This window comes from Chionomys nivalis, chromosome 23 (genome assembly GCF_950005125.1).
Source record: "Chionomys nivalis chromosome 23, mChiNiv1.1, whole genome shotgun sequence".
In the NCBI taxonomy this organism is placed as follows: domain Eukaryota; kingdom Metazoa; phylum Chordata; class Mammalia; order Rodentia; family Cricetidae; genus Chionomys; species Chionomys nivalis.
The window spans coordinates 38,350,307-38,370,810 of NC_080108.1; the positions used below are offsets into that span (position 1 = coordinate 38,350,307).

General features: G+C 43.4%; 1 protein-coding gene across 2 annotated transcripts in view; it reads left to right on the forward strand.

Annotated features, from left to right (window-relative positions):
- Positions 1 to 20,504, forward strand: part of Uevld (UEV and lactate/malate dehyrogenase domains) — a 37,617-nt gene that overhangs the window by 2,558 nt on the left and 14,555 nt on the right. The window contains exons 2-8 of one of the 2 annotated variants that reach the window (XM_057756578.1): positions 970 to 1,054; positions 1,619 to 1,684; positions 6,971 to 7,134; positions 10,570 to 10,705; positions 12,640 to 12,758; positions 15,781 to 15,883; positions 18,083 to 18,253. In XM_057756578.1, the coding sequence (XP_057612561.1) occupies positions 970 to 1,054; positions 1,619 to 1,684; positions 6,971 to 7,134; positions 10,570 to 10,705; positions 12,640 to 12,758; positions 15,781 to 15,883; positions 18,083 to 18,253 (844 nt within the window). Of the gene's footprint in view, positions 1 to 969; positions 1,055 to 1,618; positions 1,685 to 6,970; positions 7,135 to 10,569; positions 10,706 to 12,639; positions 12,759 to 15,780; positions 15,884 to 18,082; positions 18,254 to 20,504 lie in introns of those variants that run through there. The other variant, XM_057756580.1, reaches the window with a different exon arrangement.

A 20,504-nucleotide genomic window follows, 5' to 3' on the forward strand; every position in this document is an offset into this window, starting at 1 on the left:
GCGCCACCACCGCCCGGCACCCAGTGTTATGTTTTCAACATCACTTTTGTACCTTTCTGAAGCTTTTCCCATGTATCTTTATTCTATTTCCAGTATGTTGATAGATTTCCTTCCTTTCATTTAATCCTCTTTGCAGGGAAGAAAATGAGTGGAAAGAAGTTACACGAGGTTGTCTGCAGGGCCACAAAGAAAGGCAGTGAGAGGCAGTTCATCTACTTGTAGCAAACTCTTGCTGGTATTTCGTTTCCCCTTGAAACCCAGGATACAGGACTAGAGGTGGGAGGGAAAGTCAAGATGTCTCTGGTGACAGAGGCATACAGAAGAGAGTTGGGGATGGACAGCTTGGTTAGACCCTGCCATAAGCCTGGCAGCCTTGACTCTGGTCCTGAATGGTGGCAGGAGGGAGCTAACTCCTGCAAGTTCTCCTCTGCCCTCCACATGTCCACCCACACATACAGAACTACATTAAATCAATACATTAAAATGCAATTACACTTTTTTTGTTAAAGTAGATGTTCAGTAGTGATGAGCGGTGCATTCCATACTGTTTCTGGGGTATTTGGAGACATATAGACTTAACTAATCAAGGCATAGGTCTTGAGTTAAGCTTGGGGTTTACTACTTTACTTGGTGTCTGACTTAGCAAATTTCTTGGATTCTTTAGATTTTATTTTATAAAATAGAGCAGTTGTAAACTCTGCTTACTCCGTAGCACCATGGTTTAAAAGAGCAAATTGGAAAGACTTGGTGGTGGACACCTACATTCCTCACCTTTGGGCGGCTGAGACAGGCAGATGACCAGCTTGAGTCCAGCCTGAACTCTAAAGAGAGAGCCTGTCTCAGATTAATAATGAGCCAAATACTGGCGACACCCGCAGTGGTAAAGCCCTGCCCCCGTCCTGGCATCCAGCAGGCGTTAGTCTTGTTCACGGTTTTATTTTCATTCCTTGCTTGTTCCTCTCATTTCAGTACAAGTTCAGGGATCTGACTGTAGAAGAGCTGAAGAATGTGAACATGTTTTTCCCGCACTTCAGATATTCCATGGACACCTACGGTACGGGTAGCATCCTCTAGTCCTTGCCGCATTATTTGGATTACTGATTATTTGGTCTGAAGAGCTTCCAAATTATGTTTCTTTTCTTTTTTAATCTCAAAACTTTCCCTGTATCCAGGGATAGCCTTGAACTTTTGATCCCCAGCCTCCATCTCCTGAGTGTTGGGATCACAGGCAGGCACCTGCACTCTGTTTTCTTTAGTGGTGGTGGCTGAAGCCAGGGCTTCATAAATACTACCCAAGTATTCTACCAACTGAGCTATACTCCAGCTCTTGAAGCAGGATCAATGTGTACCCCTTGCTAAGCTGACTTTGAACCCATGGCAGTTCCGTCTCTACCTCTCAAGTGCTGGGGTTACAAGTGTAGGACACCATGCCTCACAAGGAACATGCCTCGTAAGAGGGGAAGTGGGCTTTGAACTTGAATTTCAGTGTCCAAGTTTTATGTTTTTACACCTCTTTCTTACTTCTTTATTTATTTTCGCATAATTTATATGTGCAGTCACACACGTTGATTGCTGTTCTCTCTTCTTCTCACTGACATTTTGGAACTTTTTCTTCTAGTTTTCAAAGATACTTCCCAGAAAGACCTGCTGAACTTCACTGGTACTATTCCTGTGATGTATCAGGGTAAGTCCAGAAGCTGAGAGAATGTGGGACTTCTCAGCTCAATTCCTTAGAGCACACCACTGTTTTGACATACTCCTGAGGTTTGTCTGGTCAGGACCTTAACAGATCTGGCAGGATCCTGTATGTGTCAAAGAAGGCCTAGATCGATGCTAATTCTGTTTAAGATATACTTGTTGAATACTGTCCACTAGGCTGGTGGGGTCTGAAGACAGAAGAGAGCGTGACAGATGTGACATGCACTGGGGAGAGAGGACCTTGCTGTCAGTGGTGGAAGGCCAGAGGCCTGTGCTTTCCCTTTGGCACCTGTGCTTGTCCCTCTCTGTCCTTCTCTGTTTCTCTAGATAAAACTGAAGCTCAGGGCTGGAGAGATGGCTCAGAGGTTAAGAGCATTGCCTGTTCTTCCAAAGGTCCTGAGTTCAATTCCCGGCAACCACATGGTGGCTCACAACCATTTGTAATGAGGTCTGGTGCCCTCTTCTGGCCAGCAGGCATACACACAGACAGAATATTGTATACATAATAAATAAATAAATATTTAAAAAAAAAAACTGAAGCTCAGCCTGGTCACGAGTGTTGTCCTGCATTACTGGACATTTTAGAGTTCAGTGACGCCTGAGATAGTAAGGATTTGCTCAAAAAGAAAGAAAAAGAAGTCATTAACAGTTTCTGTACTTAACTGTTCCCTACCTGCTGTTCTGTTCAGCAACATAACCTTTGGTCTAGTAGAAGATCGGCTATGCGATGCCGTTAGAAAGACAGCAGCACAGCTCTGTTCAGAGCTGTTACCTGAAGCAGGGCCCACAGTCCCACCATTCAGCATTTGTTGTGGCTGTGTGGGAAGGAGTACACTTGTAATCCTGGACCTAGGATGTGAGACAGTAGAGCCAAAAACCCCATCTCCAACAAAACAAAATGTCATTCATTCACAGTGCAGATCAGCCCCGAGAGAGCACCGCCGGGAATGACTGATACACAGTAACTGATACTTACTAGAAATTATCAGCAAGTGTTTCTCCTGCTGTGGGTTACTTGATTACCGACTGGAAGGAATGGGAATAAATGAACTTGATGGAAAGAGAAGAGGGCTTTGGGAGACCAATCAAATAGGAGAAAAAAATCTCTTAAGAAAGGGCTCAACATTGGACAGTGAGATTTTGGAAGACTTCTTTAAATATCAGGCATTTCCCCATGTTAATTCCTAGACCATCGCAAGCCTCCCTACTTCCTGTCTCCCCAGCCAGCTAGTGACTTTCCATAAGTGTGCAGAGGCTTTTTTCTGCCTGTGATTGACGATGAAAGCCTTGGCCATAGGCTCTGCAGAGGCTACAGAGTGGGAGGTAGGACAGGCAGCGCTCATTTGCCTTTGCTTTCCTTCTCTCTCTCCTGCCGGGATCTCAGCCTGTTGTCTGGCTGTCAGAATTTCATTCGTACCTGGGAGTCATTTACTTGCGCTCTCTACTTTGCTTGGTTAGACATTAAGAAAAAACGGAATGAGGGAAAGAGATGGGGAAGGAAACTGATTCAAGTAATTTGTTTTGAGGCAAGAGAATAATTCTTAGTACTCTGCTGATTTTAATTTTATTATTTATAAAAGATTTATTTATTTATTTATTATGTATACAGTGTTCTGCCTGAACACCAGAAGAGAGCACCAGATCTCATCACAGATTGTTGTGAGCCACCATGTGGTTGCTGGGAATTGAACTCAGAACCTCTTGAAGAGCAGCCAAGAGCAGCCAGTGCTCTTAACATCTGAGTCATCTCTCCAGCCCCTCAATTTTATCATTTTAATAGTCACTGTTTCGGGGTATTGTGGTTCCCCCTCACAGAGCTGGGTTTCAGACTCCACACACCTCACATGCCAGGCTCTACCACTGTGTTGCACTCCACACCCCAGCCCCAAGAAGGGGTTCGTTTAATACTGCCAGCCCCGTGCGGTGCTGATGCTCTGCGTGTGGTCATTGACCCCTGTTTTCATCGGAGCAGTAATACTGTTTGCAGTACTCCCCCCACTCCAATACTGGAGCTCAAGCGCTGGGCTTTACACACTTCACGAGTGGTTATTGCAGCTGCCACTTGGAAAACTCTGCTCCAGGTATGTCACCATTGACCATAACTACCTTCTGGAGTATGATGGTGTATCTCTGTACTTGTCACTTTGTGTTCTGTGGTCACATGGTTCTGTAATCATAGGATTCTCTCTGGGCCAACAGATAGGGGTATGCCCATACCCACCTTGTAAATACTTAGGTAAAAATAAAGGGATGGTTCTGAGAAAGACCAATATAAAACCGGTAGGTTGCCAGGTTTTAACATGTCTGTAATGTGTTAATTGCAGTCCTGGATGCACATTAGCATGGCAAGGGAAGATTTTAAGAAATGTTGTCTAGGCTGGGTGATGATGGCACATGCCTTTAATCCCAGCGTTGTCTATATCCCATTGGGTTGCATCAGAATGGTGAGGGAGATGGGCAAAGTGCTTTACATGTTTATAAAATACATAGTCATGCTGAGTGTTGTGCCTAGAGGGGAGGAAACAAGATGAGAAAAGCAGCTTTTACCTGAAAGAAGGTTTCCATAGTATGAAACAGATTACTGTGAAGTGGTTTAAAAGAACAGCTCACAGTGTTTGTCATGTCGTGCACTGTAACAGGCATCTTACGTACATGGACTTCATCCCAACAGTGCCATGAAATAAGAACAAGTATTACTCTCATTTTACAGAGGAAAGGATGGAGGCAGAAAGAAGCTAAGTAACTTGGGCGAAGTCACACGGCTAATATGTTGAAGTAGGAATCCTGGTTCCGAGCAGAACGTTCTCAATACAGTGTAGGGCATAGACTGAAGCGGAGTGATTGCTAAGGATAGAATAATTACATTTTAGATGTCTGGTCAACACTTTAGTTTTCACTTAACGTTGGATTTAGCTTTGGGCTTCATGGCAACCAAGGCAGGCACTGATTCTTGGAAGGTATGACCTACATGGTTAAAATCGGAAGAGCATGCAGTCATGTCTCTCTCTTCCTCCAAAGTGGTTTATTTTGTGGTAAAGGGTTAAACAGAGCCTCACATGAGCTGAGGAACTCCCAGAGTTGTGGTAAGAGTGCCTGGCTGACAGGAAAGTTGAGTAATGAGAAGCCTGCAGGCAGCCAGGAGTGGACTGATAAGATCAGGTGTTGAAGGAGCTGTGGGCTGTGTTCCTGCCGCCCCAGCTCATGGTCGCCTGGCTAGCTTATGCCCCAAAATAACAACACACAAATTCTATTCATTTAAACACTGCTTGGCCCATTTCTGTTCATGTGTGTAGCACCCCAAGGTGCGCTTACCGGGAAGATTCTATCCTACGTCCATCCTGGGTCAGAGCTTCATCGCATCTGCTCTGGATAGGAGAGCATGGCATCTGTCTCTCAGAGGAGCTGCCCTGCATCTGAGCTTACTTCCTCTTCCTCCCAGCATTCTATTCTGTTTACTCCACCCACCTAAAGGCTGGCCAATCAAATGGGCCAAGGCAGTTTCTTTATTAGCCAATGACCTTCCTCCATCAATCAGGCAATGAGAACAACATCCACTGGCATTACTTGGCCCCAAGACTACAAAGAACAAGTCGACCAATAAAAATGTCTACCCTCAAAGTGCCTTTATCCCCTGTGTCTGGGCACAGCCCCTATTCCCACAGAGAGATGGCTGTCCCTCCTTTATCCCCTGTGTCTGGGCACAGTCCCTATTCCCACAGAGAGATGGCTGTCCCTCCTTTATCCCCTGTGTCTGGGCACAGTCCCTATTCCCACAGAGAGATGGCTGTCCCTCCTTTATCCCCTGTGTGTGGGCACAGTCCCTATTCCCACAGAGAGATGGCTGTCCCTCCTTTATTGTTCTAGATAAAGGACAATCGCCTCTGCTTAGGTTGGTCTCTTATTTTCATGTGGCCTTGACCAGTCCTGATCTAACATAATTGCAGTGCTGGCATTTGAACCCAGGGCCTCACACCAGGCAGATGATCTGCTGAGTTAGACCCATTGACTCATCTTTGACCTATTATCATAAGCCTGTGTCTTTTCCTGAAAAGAATTTGAAGCGCTTATAGTGTTTGTAAAAGACTCATGTACCATTGGGTGCGGGTGTGGGTGGTGGTGGGTGTTGTTCAGAACCCTACCCCGCTCTCACTTTTGAAGTGTAGGTGTATGTTGGGTTGTTGAAAATGCAGAGCATTGGGGTTGGAGAAATGGCTCAGAGGTTAAAAGCATTGACTGTTCCTCCAGAGGTCCTGAGTTCAATTCCCAGAAACCACATACTGACTCCCAACCATCTGTAATGAAATCTGGTGCCCTCTTCTGACTGCAGGAAAGCATGCAGACAGAGCACTGTATACATAATAAATAAATCTTTTAAAAAAAGAAAATGCAGAGCGTTTTGGCCCTCCCCTCCCTCACTAAGTTCTGGAATCTGCATGGTTTCAGTTTTGTGCAGCCTTCTGACATGCTCTACAATTTAAGGGTCACTAAGGAAAGGTGGCTCAGCTTCTCCTCTAAGTTGTGTGTGTCTAGCTCAGCTCATGGTTCACAGTAGCTGTAATTACTGAGCTGCTTGAGGGCAAGTACCCGAACTGCAGTCGGCTCATTTGTCCTTTCTTACTTGTATGACAGACTTATTTAGCAGCCAGTATAATAGGCATAGTACCTCATGCTAGGGATAGAGAAACGAATGAGAGAGAATCCACAGTAGAAAAGCAGGCTGGATAAGCAAATGATTTCAGGGTAGAACAGATAGAAAAGTAGAGAGGTGACAGTGTCTCTGCTTGGGACGAGCAAAGGTAACTACCCCAGAAAGATTTTGTGTCCCAAGCTTACAATACAGCATATCCTGTCAATTGCTTCTGAACTGAAGAGTTGGCCACTGTCGGTTTTTCTCTGTTATGCTGGTGTTGTAGTGAGACCCTCTTTCCAATGTAGAGAAAAGGAAAAGCAGGCTGATTTACACCCATCCTTTACATACCGTAGGCTTGGCTACCCTTTCTTCCTTTATCTCTGTACTTGGGACTGAATGCAGGGCCTCATGCACACTAGCCAAAACTCTACTGGTCAATTCCATCTCAGCCCCTTTTTATATTGAGGCAGGGTCTTGATGTTGTCTAGACTGAGTTCAAACTCAGTCTTCCTGGAACCTCAGCATCCTGAGGTTGAATTATAAGCTCTTACCACTGTGCCTGGCTGCCTGTTTCTAAAATACCATCTAGCAGCATTGTACATGCATACGTATGTGTCATGATTGTTTATGTGTCTCAAATAGGTAATACGTACAACATACCCATTCGCTTCTGGATTTTGGATTCTCACCCTTTTGCTCCACCCATTTGCTTCTTGAAGCCAACTGCAAACATGGAAATCTCAGTTGGAAAACATGTGGACGCCAAAGGCAGAATATACTTGCCCTATCTCCAAAACTGGAGCCATGTAAGATCAGATTGGATTTCCTTTAAGTTTTCTTTTCTGAATGTCTGTCTTTGATCTTGGTAGTATAAGTAAGCATACTGCATCTTCCTTTCTTATTTATTGTTGTTTTATTTTTGAGTCAGAATCTACTATGTAAACTGACCTTGAACTCAGAGAGCTGCTGCTTCTGCCTCCCTATGTGCCATCACACCGGGATAATCTTTCAATTACATTCTTCATGTGATCTTTAGAAAGAATTTGAAATTGAGCTCTCTTGAGTCTTTGACGTTACCAAAACACTGATGACATCAGCCTGTATACCTGCCTTCTCCAGGTCAGGGAGCCAGCTGACGTTGTTCCTTGTTTTATTCTCATTTGCCACTCGAGGGGATACACGAAAAGCTACTAGCAAAATACTGGAACTCTATTTCCTAGTTTCTGCCTATTAATAATTCTTACGCTATATAATTCTTTTTTTTTTTTGGTTTTTCGAGACAGGGTTTCTCTGTAGCTTTGGTGCCTGTCCTGGAACTAGCTCTTGTAGACCAAGCTGGTCTCAAACTCACAGAGATCCACCTGCCTCTGCCTCCCGAGTGCTGGGATTAAAGGCGTGCGCCGCCACCACCCGGCCGCTGTATAATTCTTATGTAGATATGTGTAATATGTGTAATTTTACCTGTTTTTTAACTATGTGTAAGTTCATCACACTCTATGTAATCTGTAATGTGCTTTGTTTAACTGACTGAGTGTGTGTATGGTGTGTGTGTGCGTGTGAGAGAGACAGACAGACAGACAGACAGACAGACAGACAGAGAGACAGAGACAGAGGAACCTAGGGCCTGAAGTATGGTAGGCAAACATTCTGCTGCTGAGTTTTGTCCATGTTGGCCTTGGCCAGGCCTTGAACTGTGACCCTTCTGCCCTTCTGCCCTTCTGTCTGAAACAGCTGTGATTATGGTTCTGTCCTCCAGGCCTTACTAAGGTTTTAATTTTGCAGTGCTAAGAATTGAACCTCAGGCCTTGCTCATACCAGACAAGCACTGTACTGCTCAGTTACACCCCAGCCTGGCATTCCGTTACTTTTTTTTAAATTTCAATTTTATATATTTATTGCACACGTGTGTGCACATATGCATGCATATGTGCCATGGCACGTATGTAGAAGTCAGAGGACAACTTGTGGAAGTCAGTTTTTTGTCATGTGAGCTGCAGAGGTCAAACTCATGCTGTCAAGCTTAGCATTAGGTTCCTTTACCTGCCAAGCCATCTCGCTGACCCTTTTCTGTCCCTTTGTTTTTGAGACAGGATCTCACACTGAGCCCAGAGTTCTCTGGCTCGACAGACCTGCCATCAAGCTCTAGATATTCGCCTGCTCTAGGGTTCCAGCCACACACTGTCATATTAGCTTTAACTGGTTGCTGAGGATCTGATCGGGTCTCCATTCTTGCACTGCAGGCACTTTATCGACTGAGCCGTTTCCTCAGCCCTGTTTCATTGTTGAATTACCTACCTTACCTTTTTTTAAACTATCTTCAAAATATGTATTGATATCTGTGCCCTCTTTAAGATTTATTTATTTTTTTAAAAAATATTTATTTATTTATTTTGTAAACAATATTCTGTCTGTGTGTACGTCTGCAGGCCAGAAGAGGGCACCAGACCTCATTACAGATGGTTGTGAGCCACCATGTGGTTGCTGGGAATTGAACTCAGGACCTTTGGAAGAGCAGGCAGTGCTCTTAACCTCTGAGCCATCTCTCCAGCCCCTTTAAGATTTATTTTATGGGGGCTGGAGAAATGACTCAGAGGTTAAGAGTACCAGCTGCCATTCCAAAGGATCTAGGTTCAATTCCCAGCACCCACATGGCAGCTCATAAGTGCTTATAACTCTAGTTCCAGGAGATCTGACTCTCTCACACAAAGAAACATATAGGCAAAACACCAATGCACATGAAAATAAATAAATTTAAAAGATTTATTTTATGTATATGAATGTTTACCTGCATATATGTATGTGAATCATATGCGTGCCTGATGCCCATGGAAGCCAGAACTGGGCATCAGATCCCCTGGAACTGGAGTGATAGGCAGTTGGGTAAACCTCAGTCTCTTCAAAGAACAACCAGTGTTTTAACTGTTGAGCCATTACTCCAGCCCTTCCTTCTTTCTTTTGTAAGGAAATACAAAATAAATTAGGAAATAGGCTTAGGGATAAAGTGTTGTGTCCCAACCTGGATGGCGGATAAATACTATTGCAGCAGCCGGGCGGTGGTGGCGCACGCCTTTAATCCCAGCACTTGGGAGGCAGAGGCAGGCGGATCTCTGTGAGTTCGAGACCAGCCTGGTCTACAAGAGCTAGTTCCAGGACAGGCTCCAAAGCCACAGAGAAACCCTGTCTCGAAAAAAAAAAAAAATACTATTGCAGCAAAAAGTTTCAACCCTGTGTATTCTGCTACCAAGTACGTTTATCCTATTTTCCTGCATTTGGAAGATGTTGGTTTAGCATTTTCCTGCTTATATTGTACAGCTATGTGGAATATTTCCCATGGGATTTCCAGGGAAGCTACTTATTGTATGACAGAATTTGTTTGTACTTTCAGTTAAGAATATTAAAACAGGGCTGGAGAGATGGCTCAGTGGTTAAGAGCATTGCCTGCTCTTCCAAAGGTCCTGAGTTCAATTCCCAGCAACCACATGGTGGCTCACAACCATCTGTAAAGAGGTCTGGCGCCCTCTTCTGGCCTTCAGTCATACAGACAGAATATTGTATACATAATAAATAATATTAAAAAAAAAGAGCATATAATAAAAAAAAAGAATATTAAAACAAACTGGGCGGTGGTAGTGCACTCCTCTAATCCCAGCACTGGGGAGGCAGAGGCAGGCAGATCTCTGTGAGTTTGAGGCCAGCTTGGTCTACAAAGCGAGTTCCAGGACAGCGAAAGCTATGGTGCCATTTACATGTAACAACAGTATGAACAAATGCGCAGTATTAAAGCTGCATAAAGTGAGCTATACCATATAGAGTATTGTTATACCATTGAGGCTTCCTTCTGTTTCCATCATGCGAAGTTTCTCGTGATTCTCTGGTTATTTAAAATTCTGCATAATAGTAAAAATGACATGGGATGGCTGCCACGCACTGCTATATAGTAGATATAGCTTACAACGCGAGTGCTACTTTTGTTATTGGTAAGGGGGGTAGCTCAGTGTAAAGTGCTTGCCTAGCACACTCAAGGCTGTGAGTTCAGTTCCCAGCACTGCTGAAGAAAGAAAACAGGCAGGAGTTGCAGTGAAGATGAAGAGCAGGCTCTTAGAAGACGTCTGGGGAGTCAGTATATGCAGGTCTTCAACTGCGCATTGTTCAAGGATCGCCTTAGCTGACTGACAATATAAAGCTAGTATTCTTTAGAGAAATAATGTTGTGTGACTGTTACCTTTGCCTGTGTTCTTCAGCCTAAATCTGTCATTGTTGGATTAATTAAAGAAATGATCGCCAAGTTTCAAGAGGAACTTCCTCTCTATTCGGTGCCATCATCCAACGAAGCGCAGCAGGTCGACTTGCTAGCCTATATTGCAAAAATCACTGAAGGTTTGTATTGTCAGTCAGATCACCTATGGGTTAAGAAATTAGAATTTCTCACTAATATTCTGTACTCTTTGCTACTTAAATTCAATAAATAAGTATATGAATATGTATATATATATGTTTAATAAAAATTCCTCTATATAGTTCCAAATAAAATTTGTTAAAATATAAAAATGTTACTCTTACATAGACAGATACAATAGTTCTTGCTTTATTCAGAGCCCCTTATAAATTAATTATCCAAACCTTTATCATTTCATGTTTCTGTAGCTTTGGCTTATTATTGGCTTATTAAGTCCAGAGGGATATAAGTCTAAGTTTCTTATTGGTGTTAAAACCAAATATTCAGCCGGGCGGTGGTGGCGCACGCCTTTAATCCCAGCACTCGGGAGGCAGAGGCAGGCGGATCTCTGTGAGTTCGAGACCAGCCTGGTCTACAGAGCTAGTTCCAGGACAGGCTCCAAAGCCACAGAGAAACCCTGTCTCGAAAAACAAAACCAAAAAAAAAAAAAAAAAACAAAAACAAAAACAAAAAACCAAATATTCATGCCTAGAAATTTTCAGTAGGGTTTTTGTGAATATTGTGAGCTCAAAGATCACTGTTGAGTGTCTTCCTCAATCTTTTACTGGCATATAACAATTATGCATAATAATTTCAGTGTGACATTTTCATATGTGCTTACAATGTGTCTCTGGACTATTCACCCTGTACCCTTCTCCTGTGCTCTCCCACTCTTTTTTAATGATTCATTTTTTGTTTTTATATACGTTGGTGTTTTGCTTGCACGTATATCTGTGTGAGGGTGTTGGATTCCCCTGAAACTGGAGTTATAGACAGTTGTGAGCTGCCATGTGGGTGCTAGGAATTGAACCCAGGCCTTCTGGAAAAGCAGCCTGTTTTCTAAACCTCTGAGCCATCTTTCCAGCCCCAAATAAAAAGTTTTTAAACATTTGCTGGCTGGTGGTGGCACACACCTATAATCCCAGCACTTGGGAGGCAGAGGCAAGTGGATCTCTGTGAGTTTGAGGCTAACTTAGTCTACAGAGCCAGTGCCAGGACAGGCTCCAAAGCTACACACAGAAACCCTGTCTCAAGAAACAAAACAAAACAAAAAAAAGTTTTAAATGTTTATAATACTGTCTTTAAAAAGAACTCTATGTAAAAGAACATTCAATAGAAGACCACTGTTTTTCTTGGGGGTATTCATTGAGACCAGATCTCAGGTAATTCTGACTGGCCTCAAATACTGTGCAGCTGAAGATCATGTTGAACTCCTGACCTTTCTGCCCTCTCTCAACGCTGGGATTCCAGGCGTGCACAGAAGTGCCCAGCCTCCTGCTCTTTACACTAGGTGTCACTGTGTAGCCCAGGCACTGCCTCAGTCTCCTGGTTGCTGGGATTATAGGACTGAGCTGCCATGCTTGGTTTCAGTCTCTTGCCCTTGCCTTCATTAGTTCAGCAAATTGGCTGGGTTTTGTTGTTGTTTTATTAATCTATAGAATCTCTATCAGAGCTTTTTATTTTTTATTTTTAAAAAGATGCTAGAAAGGATTTTTTGGGGGGGGTAAGGGATCAAGGTCATGCTGTGTGATTAAGGCTAGTCTTCAACTTCCGATCCTTCTCCCTCAACTTCTTGAGTGTTAGGATTTTAAATGTATGCCATCTCACCAAGATAGGATAGATATGAAATATTTTCTCTGAATTTGTCAAATGCAAATGGACTAGACATTGTTGATGTATTTATTGCCTGTATATATTGTATATAGTCATTGTACTTATATATAGTTTTCTTATATTAGTTATAGCCTTTTTTATTTTAGACAAAAAGGGAAAATGTAGTGGCATTTCAACTGTAGTTTAATAAATAAAGACATTTACAAAATAAAGTTTTTAATATTATTTTTTAATTCTCAGGATGATCTTTTTTATTTCGTAGGTGTCTCAGACATAAATTCAAGGGGCTGGACAAATCATGAGACTAAAATAGCGAATAAAATTACTGTGGTCGGAAGTGGAGATTTGGGTATTGCCTGCACAATGGCAATTTCAGCAAAGGTATGTAAACCTAGTTGCTGGAAGTATATCTGTACTTTCATTGGACTTTAATTTTCTTTTTCCATTGTTACATGTATGTGTATTGCACGTATGTGTATGCATTTTTTGGCGTGCATGAGTACGCGTGGGTGTGTGGGATCCGGAGGTGATGTTGGGATCACCCTCAATTGGTCTGCCACTTCACGCGTCAGGCAGGATCTTCCAGTCAGACACAGCTGGACAGTGGGTCGAGTCTCCCCAACCAGTTTACTCTGGGAACCCCCGGCTCTGCCTTCTGAGGCTGCAATTGGCATGTGGGCTGCCATCCCCTTCCCGCATTTATTTGCGTGGGCTTCTGGGGATCAGGACCTGTAGTCTAGATCATTACGAGGGTTTTGCTGTGCAACCTAACCTACTCTTAAATAGTCTCCTTTCTCAGCCTCCTGAGTGCTGAGATTACAAACATTGGCAGCTGATGTGGGATTCCCCTCTGTATGCTATGAATATGTTTTATTGCCATTGGTTAATAAAGAAGCTGCTCTCTGCCAGTGACTTAACAGAGTAAAGCCAGGCAGAAAATTCAAATAGAGATGTCGAGAGAGAGTAGGCGGAGTCAGAGAGATGCTGCTGTGTAGCCTCAAAGGAGAAAGACACGAGCCGCCAGCCAGAACCTTACTGGTGGTAAAATACAAAATAATAGAAATGGGTTAATTTTAACTTAAGATGTAAGATCTAGCCAATAAGAAACTAGAGCTACTAGGCCAAGCAGTGATTTGTTTAATATAGTTTCTATGTGATTATTTTTGTTCTGGGCAGCTGGGAAACGAACAAGCAGCCTCTGTCCATGGACAGCCACACCTGGCTTTCAGAGTGTGGCTATAAGAGTGGTAACACTGGCATCTCCTAAGAATTGGTTAGAAATTCATAGTCTTCTGCTAAATCTCCATTCTACCGCAGCCTGGTGATGAGTGCCTCACGGGTGACTGAGTGGTCTGGTAGCCTGAGCCCTCTTCCAGAATTCTGAACTGAAGTGCTTCTTATCTCGTTTGAAGTGAATACTTGGGTTGGTTTTCGTCTTGAAGATCTATACACATCATGTCATTTTTCACATGTACTAGACATTTATAGGATAACTTCAAAAATGAGACTAGCAGATTATTAATTTAGGAATTTTTAAAATGTTTTAAATTTTTGATAGAAATTGTTAAATTGGCCGGGCGGTGGTGGCGCACACCTTTAATCCCAGCACTCGGGAGGCAGAGGCAGGCGGATCTCTGTGAGTTCGAGACCAGCCTGGTCTACAAGAGCTAGTTCCAGGACAGGCTCCAAAACCACAGAGAAACCCTGTCTCGAAAAACCAAAAAAAAAAAAAAAAAAATTGTTAAATTGAGTTGAACATAAGGGACATGTGCCTTTAATCTCAGCACTCCATGGGCAGAGGCAGAAAAGTCTCTGCGGTCAAGGCCAGCCTGGTTTACACAGAGTGTTCCAGGACAACTAGGACTACACAGAGAAACCATCTCAATTAAAAGAGGGGAGGAAAAAAAGAGTCAAATTGTCTGCCGTGTCAGTTGTACTAATTATTCTCACACATTTGGATCTGTGTGTGGACTATGTGAAGATGGAAACATACACTTTCTTTGCATTTTCCTAGTGTGGTTCACAATAATAAGATAATAGCTATGCTTTAGGAAGGACTACCGTGGCTGGCCCTGTGCCATATACTTAATCTCACAAACACCTAAAATAAGGCTAAGGCTGGTGTGGTGCGTAGTTACCAGATCATAGATGGAGTGCTTCTTAGTAGGCCTCTGGGTATCTCGAGACCTCAGGGCTCCCACTCCCCCACACTCTTGTCATTGACTTGCTGTCGCTTCCAGTCCACTCACCGTACTCCCAGGGAGCCATCCTTGGGCATCGGGAGTATTTTTCTGTGGCATCTTTGGTGAAAATACTGCATGATAGCAGGTTTTGATTGTGGTGTGCTCTCCCTCCCTCCCTCCCTCCCTCCCTCCCTCCCTCCCTCCCTCCCTCTCTCTCTCTCTATTTATCTCTACATAAAAAGTGTTTGGGGGCTGGAGAGATGGCTCAGAGGTTAAGAGCATTGCCTGCTCTTCCAAAGGTCCTGAGTTCAATTCCCAGCAACCACATGGTGGCTCACAACCATCTGTAATGAGGTCTGGTGCCCTCTTCTGGCCTTCAGGCATACATGCAGACAGAATATTGTATACATAATAAATAAATAAATATTTTTAAAAAAAGTGTTTGGTTGTTTTGTTTTGTTTTGTTTTGCTTTTTCGAGACAGGATTTCTCTGTGGCTTTGGAGCCTGTCCTGGAACTAGCTCTGTAGACCAGGCTGGTCTCGAACTCACAGAGATCCGCCTGCCTTTGCCTCCCGAGTGCTGGGATTAAAGGCATGCGCCACCATCGCCCGGCAGAAAGTGTTTGTTTATTTGTTTGTTTTGAAGAACCTGGCAAGAGTTTTTACTTTTAAGCAGGGAATGGTATGTTAGAATAGACCCCCCCCCCCAAATCATTTTAGACTGTTTAAGAATAGGTACTAAGCTAGGTGTGGTGGTGCACACCTTTAATCCAGCACCTGGGAGGCAGAAGCAGGAAGAAGGAGGATCTCTGTGAGTTCAAGGCCAGCCTGCTCTATAAATTGAGTTCCAGAACTGCCAAGGCTACACAGAGAAACCAAGTCTCAGAAAAACCTAAAAAAGAAAAGAACAATAACAACAGATACTATGGCATTAAAAATCAAAACTTGAGAGGAACAGTAGCATGCCTACCATATTCCCTTTGTCATTCATTCGAAAAGAAGATACAGTTTGCCTCCTGAGTAAGCCATGTTAGGTCCCGGTATTGAGTAGTCAAGTCTGAAGGGTCAGTGTCACCTGCACAATGTGCACATCTTCTGTATTGCTATTTTGTTTCTTTTCTTTCTCAAGTAGTGCAGGAGCCCTCATTTCTCAGTGAGCTCATATTGAGTAACTGGCTATACTGGTAGAACATTGTTCTTGTTCTAATTTTTCCATACAGGGCATTGCAGACAAGCTGCTCCTTTTAGACCTCTCCGATGGGACTAACCAAGGAACGATGGATCTTGATATCTTCAGCCTGCCTAATGTAGAGATCAGCAAAGGTTTGATTATTCTATTTAAAGATGGTTATGGGGGCTGGAGAGAGGGCTCTGAGGTTAAGATCACTGACTGCTTTTCCCGAGATTCTGAGTTCAATTCCCAGCACCCACATGGTGGCTCACAACCATCTGTAACAGTGTCTGATGACCCCTTCTGGCCTCCAGAAATACATGTGGTCAGAGCACTCGTACATAAGAAAAGTAAGTTCAGTTTCTCAGCTGTAACTGGGAATGTACTGTCTGCCATGTTGCACAGGAGACATCTAAGCCAAGACTAACAAAAGGCGCTTGGTTCACTTTGTGTTCAAACTATTCTTACCATGAGCTCTAATGGGAACAGAAAGGTTGTTGTGCAATAAATCAGATTTGAAAATGCTATTTTAGGCAGTCGGGGGTATAGAACACTTACCTATCATATCTGAGGCCCTGGATTCAATCCCACACCCACAAAAAGAAGAAAATGAAAAAGAAGTTTTTGCCATCTAATCCTTTTTGTGTGTATGAGCCTCAGTCTTGCTGTTTCCCTGCTGCCCTCCTGCCTCTCCCAATTAGTGGTAACTATAGGCACCTGCCACCAAGGCCAGGCTTCTGCCTTTTCAAAAAAATCGTCATTTTATAGTGTATGTGACATCATGTTAGTACAGATATATTTATCTAGATAAATACCATATTTAGGGATTGTTGGTTTTAAAATATTTTACCAGGAATGCATAGTTTTAAAAAACAAGCCTACTAAGCCTGGGAGCTGGCTCAGTGGATAAGAGCACATACTGCTGTTGTGGAGGACCCAAATTTGGTTCCTAGCATGCAGGTGAGGCAGCTCACAGCTGCCTATAACTCTAGTTCTAGGGGTTCCAACAGCCTCCATGAGCACCCGTATGTGTGGCACCCACACACAGATGCATGACACTAAAAATAAATTTTAAAAATCAAAAATATATTAAAAACAGATCTGCGAATGAATGTGTCCCCTAAAACATATTTACCAGTTTATAGAGAAGACCGTCTTATACACGCCGCCACAGTACTGTGGGCTTCTTTGTCTTTCCTTAGGTCTCCTCCGTTCCTTGACTGCTTTCCAAATGCTGTGTAGAGCAGTTACACAAGCTAAGATGCACTGAGGGTGGTGGTGGTGTGTGTGTGTGTGTGGGGGGTTGACTTGTCTGTCTGTTCTAAAAATAGTACGTCACGGTTCAATAGGCTCCTGTTCCTCCTCTGAGAGAGCACTGTAGTTCTTTTAATGGCCACGTGAGGCTCCTTGGGGAGCTGGATATTCTCTTGTTCCAGGCCCTGAGGTTCTTAAGGGACCTGTTAACTCTTCAGATCCTGTAAGAGAGACTGTTTAGTCCCCAACCCTAGAGGAAGAGACTGTTTAAGACCTAAGGAAGTCCTTCTTTCCTGTGCATCTCGTTAGCCATTGGTAACTGGTGAAATGATTGAAAGAGCAGAATCTTTGGAAGAAATGTTCAGTACATGGGACTTGCCACCAAGCAAGGACTCAGAATTACCCATGAGGATGAGGACATTTTTATCATTCAGATGAAAAGGAGGAAAAGGAAGATTCTGGCAAATTGGGTTGAAGCCAAGGTGTGGTGTTGTAACTTGAACTGGTCACTGGTCTTTGATGCTCTGAACAAGCTTCCTAACCTCTCCCAGTACCATTTTCCCTTGGGGGTGAGGGTTAATAGCATAGAGTCTGAAACCAGACTGCCTGGGCCTGAATTCCAGCCCTCTGCTGACTTACCCAAGCCCTTCACTTCTCCCGCTCTCCCCGGGCTGTAGCACAGTCACTTGGAAGGAATCCCGAGACTCCCAGGCTCAGCACAGAAGCCAGTGGTTGCTCATTTTACCTACAGCATACTACTCATTTCTCCTTTAAGAGCTGAGAGTCACAAAGAAAACTCAGTCTTTGTGTACTGGTGCTGGCTCTTTCCAACTTCCTGCCTGTTTTGTTATGCATCCCAGGCTGGCCTCCACCATGAAGCCATTCTGCTTCTTCTACCTCCCGAGTGCTGGATCACAGCTCTGTACCACTGTGCTTGGCCCTGGGATCCAGGCTGTTGCTCTTCAGTGTTCTGACTGACAGCTATAGGGACGTGTATGCCTGATGGCTCTCTGTTCACAGACTGGAGAAACATTTTATCATGTACTAGCATTAGTGTAGACTATCTTGAACTCAGACTGTTTCTTTTTGTTCATCAGATTTGTCTGCCTCTGCTCATTCCAAGGTGGTGATCTTCACAGCCAACTCTTTGGGTGGCTCTGAATCCTACCTTCATGCCGTGCAAAGCAATGTGGACATGTTCAGAGCTCTCGTCCCGGCTCTGGGACATTACAGTCAACATGCTGTCTTGCTTGTTGCATCTCAACCAGGTAAAGGCTTTATTTGAAATTCAAACGATGTTCCCGGCCATCAGTATAGTTGCCATTGCTGGTTTTAAAAAGCCAAAGCACTGTTATATAAAGGTATCTTTAGTAAGACTGCTCTTACAAGGGACAGTACAACCATATGCCATCACCAGTTACTCCTTGTAACTGTATCACCAAGATTACAGATCACAGCTTTTCATGAAATATTGCCGGGAGACCAGCTCTCAGCAGGTCAGAGAAACTGGAGCGGAGATGAGGCATTGACGAAGCTGCATACACACATAGGACACTTTTCTGAGGGTCAAAGCTTAGTTCTTGATTTTGTTATTTTCTTTCTGCTGCTTGTTCTGTTCTGTTCTGTATTTTCTCCTTATCCCTTTTATACCACCTAAAACAAAGATTTCTATGCAAGGAAAGATTACCTCATAACCACAAGTTACATATTTTCCAAAAACAAATTAAAATCTTTACATAAGAAGGAATCACATTAAGATCACAAGTTACGTGTTTTTCTTAGAAGCCCACATATAGTTAAACATTTTCTTTGTACTAATTTTCTCAGCATAACATCTTCACTCCAAAGCCATGATTAAACTTGCAGCAAGCCAAGTGTGTTTCAGCCGGCTCCTCTTGTCCTGGCAGGTGGCTGTTTGCAGTTTCCATGGAGCAAATTCTTTGTTTGTTTTTCTCAGTGTGGTCCTGACTGTCCTGGCACTTGCTCTGTAGACCAGGCTAGACTCGAACTCACAGAGATCTGCCTGCCTCTGCCTCCCAAGTGCTGGGATTAAAGGTGTGCACCACCACCGACCACAAATTCTTTTAAAAAAAAAAACTTGACTCGGGGCTGGAGAGATGGCTCAGTGGTTAAGAGCACTGCCTGCTCTTCCAAAGGTCCTGAGTTCAATTCCCAGCAACCACATGGTGGCTCACAACCATCTGTAATGAGGTCTAGTGCCCTCTTCTGACCTGCAGACATACACACAGACAGAATATTGTATACATAATAAATAAATAAATATATAAAAAAAAAACTTGACTCAAGTGGTCTAGCTAACCATCTATTTTTCTTTGTTCTTTACACACACTTAGGTCATTTAATTTCCTTTCACAATTTTGTTTTTTCCTAGGTGCACACCAAAACCTGTGATTAATTCTGTAAGCTACTTGACCAGGAAACTCAGGCCTAGCCTTGGGTGTGGGGACAGAATTGCTGTCTTTAGTCATCAGCCTGTTTTCCACAGGCAGAATTCATGGGTCTATAATGCATGAAACTTCCTTGTTCTTCATTTTCATTTTCTGAAAATCTCAGATCTAACCAAGGAAGGTAACTTCTAGCCTGGTTTTGCCTTTTTTGTATCTTTTATTGGAGCACTTAGGCAGAATAGCCTAAACCATTTCTTTAGTTATCTTTACTAACTGTCCCATATAACTGTATCTTTTAGGCTGACTCAAAAAGTTTAATTCATAGATTTAGCTAAGCATCATTGCTCTTATAAAAGTCATCTTCATCATGATCTGTAATTAAATTGCCTAGTGAGGAGTGGGGTTTTCCCATGAAACAATCACAGTGGGATCCTTTTACACAGTAAATCACCGTGCCAAATACAGCAGAACAGCAGCAGCAAGGGGCATTCTAGGGACAATTCCCCTCCCCCGGGCTTTGCTTCTCCAGGGTTTATTTGTTGTAGCTTTGCTGTTCAGTGAATTGAACTCCAAACGCTCCATTGCTGGCTGCAGCTCCTCTGACGTGGCCACTGACAAAATGTGGTATTATTTTCCAGTTGGTAACCATACCTCCTTCGGTGAGAAAATGGTGAAAATCCCCAAGAGAAACATGTAGCGGTGTTTACGTGTAAGAACTTGAGTCTCTGGTGTCGCAAAGATGTTAGGAAGCACACTGCACATCCAAAGAAACTTCTTTCCTTGATTTTCTCTGTGAATGTGTGCACACGCACCCACTGTGTGAATGTCAGAGGGCAGGTCTGCTTCCGCAGTGTGGGTTCTGGCCCTTGAACTCAGGCTGTCAGGCTAAATGGCAACCACCTCACCCACCCTCACTTCATCTTCAGCGTTCTATATTTTGTAGATTGTTTAAGGAAATAAGTATTTCCAAAGAGTTGGTTTGGGCTCAGCCGACGAGCATGTGTTTGAAATATTCCAGAGTTCTGTGTTTCATTTGTGATTGGTCTCTATATCCTGTGAGACACTTTTTTTGGGGGGGAGAGGGTTTCAAGACAGGGTTTCTCTGTGGTTT